This window comes from Sapajus apella, unplaced genomic scaffold (genome assembly GCF_009761245.1).
Source record: "Sapajus apella isolate SASKATOON/1434 unplaced genomic scaffold, GSC_monkey_1.0 scaffold71, whole genome shotgun sequence".
Taxonomy (NCBI): Eukaryota; Metazoa; Chordata; class Mammalia; order Primates; family Cebidae; genus Sapajus; species Sapajus apella.
Window position 1 is genome coordinate 4,236,903 of NW_022437011.1, and position 8,462 is coordinate 4,245,364.

Consider the following 8,462-nt stretch of genomic DNA (forward strand, 5'->3'; position numbering starts at 1 on the left):
TATATATATATATATATATATATATATAATGTTTAATGATATTTCTCCAGGGTTAACCATAAATTTTTTAACTTGACAGCCCAATATTTTTACTTCCTGTCTAGTAACATAAAAAAAAAGTCAAAAGGCACATAATACTGTTATTGTTCTAATGAAAAAAAAAAACAAGAGAAATTAAATACTGTATTATTTGTTAAAATATGCAAATATTTACTCAGGTAACCTGGGGAAAACAAATGGCAACATGACCAGTCTCTACTGTATTTATCATTTAAAGTATTAGTAGGATCAGCTGGGCACAGTGGCTCATTCCTGTAATCCCAGCACTTTGGGAGGCCAAGGCGGGTGTTGGAGACCAGCCTGACCAACGTGGTAAAAACCCCATCTCTACTAAAAAAAAAAAAAAAAAATGCAAAAATTAGCCAGGCATGGTGGCGTGTGCCTCTAATCCCAGATACTTGGGAGACTGAGGCAGGAGAATCACTTAGAACTTGGGAGGCAGATGGTGCAGTGAGCCAAGATCGCACCACTGCACTCAGCCTGGTGACAGAGTGAGACTCCGTCCCCCGAAAAAATAAATAAACAAAGTATTAGTAGGAAAATTTTACTCCTCATTTTTTTATATTGATAAGGAAAGTCTATAAAATGAATCATTGTATGCCAGTTAGTAATTCCTTTTTATGTAAATATATCCATTAGCTTTATCCAGTCGTATATAAATTGTTTCCCTATTTGTCTCACAAATTGTACTAATAGAGCATAGAGTAAAAGTTAGTTTTATTCATCTTTGTATCTTTGTCTATAACAGTGCCTTATCTATCCTAGGTGCAGAATAAATTTCAGATTGACAGATGAACTGAGAGGCAGATGGATGAATGAATAGCTGAGAAAATGAATATGAAAGCAGAGTTGGGATATGCTAGATCAGAGCCAAGGATAGCACAGTCATAAATATAACATATTCGATTTGTTTTTTAATATACCATTTGAAGACTACCTTAAAGAATGCATTGACAAAGGAAAGAGGACACAAATATATTTCCCCCTCCTCCACAGCTGAAATAGCCCACTAACTGGGCTCAGTGCTTCCACGATAGACATTCTTTTATCTCATTCTCTTCAGAGTAGTTACAGTGAGCTTTTAGAAATGCAAACTTTGCCTTGATCTCTTCCTAGGAAAACATCACTATTAGGATCAAGTCCCTTCAACCAACCTATTGATAACAAGTTAAAAAAAAATCAAATTTGAATTCTTTAACTTGGCCAACAAAGCCCTGCCTGGTTCTAACCACACAGGCAATCTCTCAGGCTTCCCAGTGCTCCACTTTCCCTTCATGAGCCACACGCCCTCCTGCCTTCCACAGGGTTTGCCCAAGCTGTCTTGGTGCAAAGAATGCTTCCCTTCTACTTTAACTAGTAAACACCTACTCACCTACCTTTTGCATCTCAATTCAGTTGTGATTCCGACAAGGACATCTTTCTCAGTTTCCTTTCTGGACAAGTTTTTATGCATTGGGAATATAAAAATTAATGTCTATCTCATTGTAAATAAACTTCATGAGGATAAGGACCATATAATTTTGTTCAACCTTGTATACCAAATACCTAGCACATAATCAACAGTGTCTACCATGTAGTCATTAATCAATAAATACTTTAAAAATAATATTAATGATATTATGATAAGGAAGAAGGAGAGAACATCTTGCTTTACAGTTCAAAAAGTACATTTATATTTATTATTTTTTTGTAATACTTAAAACAATCCTGCATAATAGAGACTATTATAACTCTCTTAGTCCATTTATGCTATTATAACAAAATACCTGAGACTAGATGATTTATAAATAATAGAAATGTATTTCTCACTGTTCTGGAGGCCAGAAGTTGAAGATCGAGGCACCAGCAGGTTTGGTGTCTGGTGAGGGCCTGGTCTTTGCTTCCAAGATGAAGCCTTGTTGCTGTATCCCCTGGAGGGGGCGAAGCTGTGTCACAGGACAGAAGGGATGGAGGGGCAAAAGAGCCTCAGTTAGTTTACTGCAGCGCTTTCATAAGCCCTCATCCATTCTGCACTTACGGCCTGATAACCTCCTAAACGCCTCACCTGTTAATACTCTTGCACTGGGGATTAAGTTGCAACATGAATTTTGGAGAGGACACAAACATTCAAAATATAACACTCTCCAAACATTGATTTCCTAATATAAAAAATTAGCAAGTAATAGCACCCACTGTTTTTCTGAGGATTGAGTGATTCTATACAGGTAAAATAACTACTTTCGTACTTGGCACATAGAAACGCTCGTTAAAGGTCAGGTTTGTAGACATACCAAGCATTCTGTCCTGAATCATGCCTTTTAGGATGTGCTTCCATCTTCCTGAACCACATTTCCCACATCACCATTAAATGGTTGATACCCATTCATCCTTCCCATCTCAGTGGAAAATCAGGGAAGGCTTCCCTGATCCTCCAGCTTCAGTTACATTTCATTCAGTATTATTATGTCTTCCCTACCAGGATTTTTATGGACCAATTATTGAATAATTTTCAGACTCCATATCCTCATCTGTATAATGGAGGAAATAATAATAGCTACCAGTTATTGAATACCTTATGATAAATTGCATATGAAGGATGAGGAGTGGAAGGTGTCAGAGATGACCCTTGTGTTCCTGGATGGTGTAACTGCTTAGATGGTGGTGTTCCTTACAGATGCTACAACCACAAGTCAGAGGTGACATCACTGTACTTAAGACTTGGAGTTTGTGGCATTTGCCAGGTGCAGTGGCTCATGCCTGTAATTGCAGCACTTTGAGAGGCTGAGGCAGGCAGATCACTTGAGCCCAGGAGTTTGAGAGCAGCCTGGGAAACATAGCAAAACCCCATCTCTACAAAATACCAAAACTAGCTGAGCATGGGGGTGCGTGCCTGTACTACCAGCTACTTGGGAGGCTGAAGTGCAGGGATCACTTACGCCTGGGAGGTCGATGCTGCAGTGAGACGAGATTGCACCATGGCACTCCAGCCTGGACAACAAAGCAAGACCCTGTCTCAAAAAAAAAAAAGAATGTGTAGCCTGTAGTAATCTCAAAAATGATAGTGGTAATTGCCGTTTTCCGTTTTACAGATGAGGAAACTAAAGTGCAGCACTGCTAAGCAATCTGTTAAAAAGAACCCCTGTGACCCATTGGGTAACTGCAGTAATTCAGAATCCTGATTTGAACAAATCTCACTTTACTACAGAAATCACAGTTCCTTTTATAAGTACTTCTCAAAGGATAGAAATTTAACATTCCAGGAGACTGCCTGGACTGCCGGTGAGGTCCATTGGTTTTCAAAACCAACATGTGTTTATTCAGTTGAGGGCTTGTACCTCAGTTGTGATAGGTAGAAATGATGCACACATGCTTTGACACAATATATAGGATTTAGTCTTTGATAGCCTATACATTGAAAGTTTGCAAGTAAAAGATTTTTTGTGTTTGTATATTTATTCTATGTTTAAAAACCCAAACAAAAATATAACCCCAAAGAATTTTTTATACACATTCAGATCAACTATCTTCTTTACCAGGGAATAGGAGAATGTTATATTTGTAACTAGTTTTTTGGGGCTCTCATCCCAGTGAAATGTAAATATGAACTCTATCTATTTTCTCAATTCATAGCTTTCTTCACTCAGGTACTGTGTTATTTCCCTCTATCATCTTTTAATTAATTATTAGGTTGGTCCCTCAACTTTTCAGTCACTCTCAACTCTCAAAAGTCTTAACCCAGTTTAAAAGTTCAATTTCAGTCTCTGCTTATTCTCATTTCTTCCCTTATTCTACCTTAGGCATGAGCCAGGTACCCTAATGGAACTGTAGTTCAGGGTCTGACTCTAATAGATCTCTTCCCCTTCTCTTCCTCCTCAAGGCTGAACCTTTCCGGAGAGCAGGGACGATGGAGAGGGAAAAGGATTCTGCCTCTCAACTCCTTTGGCAGTTATTGCAGCTGTTTCTCTGGCTACTATTGACTAACATGTGATGTCTTTTCTATGAGAGGTGACCAAAGGCTGGCTATTCTGGGCAACATATGTGTGAATTCTTCAGAAGGGTATGCAGAGGATGCCCACTGCACTGCTCACAGCCTGGCCAAGGTCCAGCTTCTTCCACTGCCTCACTGGCTCCCATCATTGGTGGTACAACCCACAGCTTTTGGCTGAGGAGGTAGCTTTTTGATGAAGCATGGGGCAAGGAGACAACTACGCTGTGGCCCTTGTCTCTGCCCTGTCATCCCTCTTCAGTTCTCTGCTCAGATATAGGCAAGGAAAGATGAGCAACTCTGTGTCTGAGCAACATAAGGCAAGTGTGCCTCTGTGCATACACCATCAATCTCTTTATGCCTCTTCATACCTTCTCCCTCAGTGTGCTCTTTCCCCGACCACTGCACTTCCTTCCCGTAGGTTCTCCTCTGTCACCCTGTCACTCTTTCATCCCAGTCTAACCTTGTCTTGGGAGCAAAATGGCTCTGCAAATATGCATTCACGGCAAGAATTTCTGTGGAACCTTAAGTTGCCTCTGGTTGGTTCACTGGAATTATCCTTGGGGTACTAAGTGCCTCCTTTCCCTCCATTTTGGATTGTGGTTTTAACATTTAACTTTGGATTTAACATTTCTGGAATAATAGTAAAGTCCCTCTACAGAATCAGTGTCTTTATTTCATAGATGAGGAAATTGAAGCTTAAAGAAGTTAATCTTTGGGCATACAGCAAGAAAACAGAAATCCCATTTTCTCTATCCACATTGTTCAGACCCGAAAGGCCATGCCCTTAAGTAGTGCATGACAGCGTATCCTCATAACACATTTTCTGTGCTATTTCTGGCTTTCACTGGAAGATAGCATTAAGACCTGGATTTCTACACAAGTGAAAACTCAGACATATGGACTTACAGAGGAACAGGGCTAGGAGTCCTGACTGCCACATGTCAGGATAGCACCTTCTCAGGGATCTCTCTGGGCCAACCAAGAAACATGTGTAGCAGAATTCCCAGGGAGTTCTCCAATCAGGACTTTAGGTAGAGACAACATGCCAACAGTTACAATTTTGTTGGGGAGGAAATGTGACACAGAGTGAGTCACTGAAGGGAATAGACAGATCTTCTTTTAAAATAACATCTTACAAACACAGTAGATACTGGAGACTCCAAAAGTAGGGAGGCAGAGAGGTGGCAGGGTTTGAAAAACGACCTATTGAGTACTATGTTCACTTTTTGTGTGATGAGTTCAACAAAAGCCCAGACCTCTGCATTATGCAATATATCCACGTCACCAACCTGCACATTTACCTTCTGAATCTAAAATAAGTTTCAAAAATAAAATAACATCTTAAATGGATAAGTTGGGCATGATGATTCAATTTAACTTCTTAACCTATCACCTTGGAAGTCCCCAAAGGAAAGGACACTAATGACAATAGCTAATATTTCAGGCCACTTACTTTGAGACAAGAACCATTAATTGTTTTATATGCATTATGTTGCAGCAACCCTTGAAACAGATACTTCTATTTTCTCACTTAAAATTAAAGTAACTAAGCTTAGAGATGTAACTTGCATAAGATAATAGACATCGAAGTGTGGTAAAGAATAAAAAATTTGTGTCTTTTTTAAAAGTTTGCTTTTTATGATTCGGCTATTAATAAAAATGATGATAAAATAATTTTTCCTCTGTTTTACAGAGTTACCGAAAACACGGATAAGAGTCCAGAAAGGCAAATGCTTCTAAACCTTCAAAGATGGCAAAATTGTTTACAGCAGTGAGAGGGAGATCAAAAGCTAAGAACTACCCTGTAGCCAGGACTACAGCTGTGTATTTTAAAGCCATTATTCAAGGTTTCTTACTTGACAGTTCCTACACAACCCTGTTGAAAATCTACAATATATGCTGCATTTAATGAAACATGTATATGTCAAATCAGAAGAGAAGAACTATAAACATATATTGTGTAAAGAAAAAGTTCAGCATTGGAACTAGTTTCAGCAGATCAAGCAAAGATGTGTCTTGGGCATGGAACCAAAGTTACAATGAAACATTCAACCCCTGCTGTGCAGGGGGAGTCATTTTAATGTAACACCACACCCCATGGAAACACTAGTCCTGATAATAAACATCATTTTAAAAGATCAGAACAAAAAAAAAAAGAAAAAAATAAAAAACAAGGGTGGGTGGGGAGTGAAGCACGAGGAATACCTATGAAGAGCTATTTACAATAAAATGTTTCATTTGAAAAGTCTGGTTTCTTACTACAGGGATTTGCTTTTCTGTCTTTATGATTGTTTTAAACTCAGGAACAGAGACATCCGCATCGTGAATGGGAAGAAAAACACCCTATCTTTTGTTTTTCTGCAAAAGGTGGAGCTCGTGGAATTCATTCCACAGACAACAGATGAGAAGTGGATCACAGTGACCGTAACAAAACTGGTAACAAAGTCAAAGGACCTGGGCGAATGTAACATGCGAAATAAAAGCAGATTGGATGCTTCCCTGTCCTACTCTCACATCTGCATCCCTCCATCAACAATGGACTGAGCTCATTCATATTGAAAATTAAGAAGATAATACTGTAAATCACATGCTCCCTGACTTAGTTCTGTGTAGAACGCTAACGTCTATGGGGAACATGGGCCAGAGATCATCTATGAATCTTTCATTTCCAAAATACTGGTTTTCAAATGGCTGCTTAAAATTGCCTACAAATGAATATGCTATATGATTTGGGCAAAAACAAAATAGAGTCAATGAATAAATTTCTACCAACAGTCGGATTTGCCACAGAGATGTGAATATTAAACTAAACTATTATTTTTTAAAGAATCCTTACATGCCTAGAGCATTCTGACCTCTTCTTGTTTAGAGTGATAACATTTTTTCCCAGACAGCTGACAGCAACAAGATAGCTCTACTTTTTTATATAGAAATAACATTATGTTACTGACAAGGTCATTTTCTAACAGAGACAATTAGAAGACTGATACTTTTCCTAAGTTGTATATTACTGAGTCTTGGATTTATCTCTGAGAGCAAATATATGTTCCTGAAAAGCTAATTTTACACCTCATTTACTGTAGATAACAGAACAACCTCAATTTTTCAAATTTTTGAAGTTTTATTTGTGGGACTAGAATTCCCATGCATAGAGAATATGTGTAGGGAGCCAGAAACTCTTTCTATGAAATCTTTCCATATGTGGGTTCAGTGTCATCCTTCAGTTTTAGCACTGGCATTTGCAAAGCCAGAATAATAAATGAAGAATGTACAAGAAAAACTAGAATGCTGGGGTCCTACTTTTTGTTCTGATATTTACTGCTGACCCAGGTATCTTTGGCCCAGTCACTTAACCTCTGTGCCTCAGTCTCCTCATCTGCAAAATGGGGTTAAAATGCTTTTTCATAAAGTTTTATTTGCAATTTTAGAATAAGAGGTGCTTAAAGTAGCACAATGTGCTTTGTAATTATTATAAGTGCTGTATTATTTGACTTTCTTGTGTTATTGAGAAAAAAATTCCCTCATGTAATAAAATAGTGCTTCAGTTTGGTTAAATTTAAGCACTATAGCACTGAAGCTTGCCCATCAAGCTACTTGGGACATTATTAGCAATAAAAATTGAGAGATTCAAAACCAGGATCTTTAATAATCTTTAGCAAATAGATTATCTCATGCTATTGAACAAGATAGAAGAGTGTCATTTCTATGATAAACATCTCCCAGCTGTCTTGATTGCATATGCGTACCATCATACAGAATCCCACTTCTATCACAGGAGAGCCAACCATTAAAGACTTGGAGTGAACTGACAGTATCACATAATTAGCTTGACTTCTTTTATTCTGGAGGAAAGTCAGGTGACATGTCCTACTGAGAAGATACAAAACAAACTATCCTGCTGAATACTTTTTATTATTTATTTATTTATTTGAAACAGAGTCTTGCTCTGTCACCCAGGCTAGAATGCATTGGCTCAATCTTGGCTCACTGCAACCTCCATCTCCCAGGTTCAAATGATTCTCCTGCCTCAGCCTCCCAAGTAGCTGGGATTACAGGTGTCCACTACCACGCTTGGCTAATTTTTGTGTTTTTAGTAGAGAAGGGGTTTCATTATGCTGGTCAGGCTTGTCTCAAACTCCTGACCTCAAGTGATTTGCCCATCTAAGCCTCCCAAAGTGCTAGGATTACAGGTGCGAGCCACCGTGCCTGGCCTCCTGCTGGATTCTTTATTCAACTAGGTAGGTTCTAGATTAAATATGAAGAGTAGGTTCATTGGGCAAGGAATGTGAAAGAGGGTGCCTCTACATGGTTGGTGACTCAACCGTAGCAAACTTGAGTCAGAAAATATGAAAGAGGATACATTACTCTAAATTACTATCTCATACCTAAGATGTTTCAATTTCTCTTCACTCTATTCCAGGGCCCATATGAGTAA

General features: G+C 38.6%; 1 protein-coding gene across 5 annotated transcripts in view; it reads left to right on the forward strand.

Annotated features, from left to right (window-relative positions):
• JAKMIP2 (janus kinase and microtubule interacting protein 2) overlaps positions 1-7,533 on the forward strand; it is a 182,795-nt gene extending 175,262 nt beyond the window's left edge. For 4 of the 5 annotated variants that reach the window (XM_032250304.1, XM_032250306.1, XM_032250308.1 and 1 more), the window contains one exon: positions 5,721-6,272. Coding sequence is in view for 1 of the 5 variants with exons in the window: in XM_032250306.1 (XP_032106197.1) it covers positions 5,721-5,741 (21 nt within the window). In the remaining 4 variants the exon portion in view is untranslated. Of the gene's footprint in view, positions 1-5,720 lie in introns of all 5 variants that reach the window. The other variant, XM_032250307.1, reaches the window with a different exon arrangement.
• Positions 7,534-8,462: the final 929 nt, after the last annotated feature.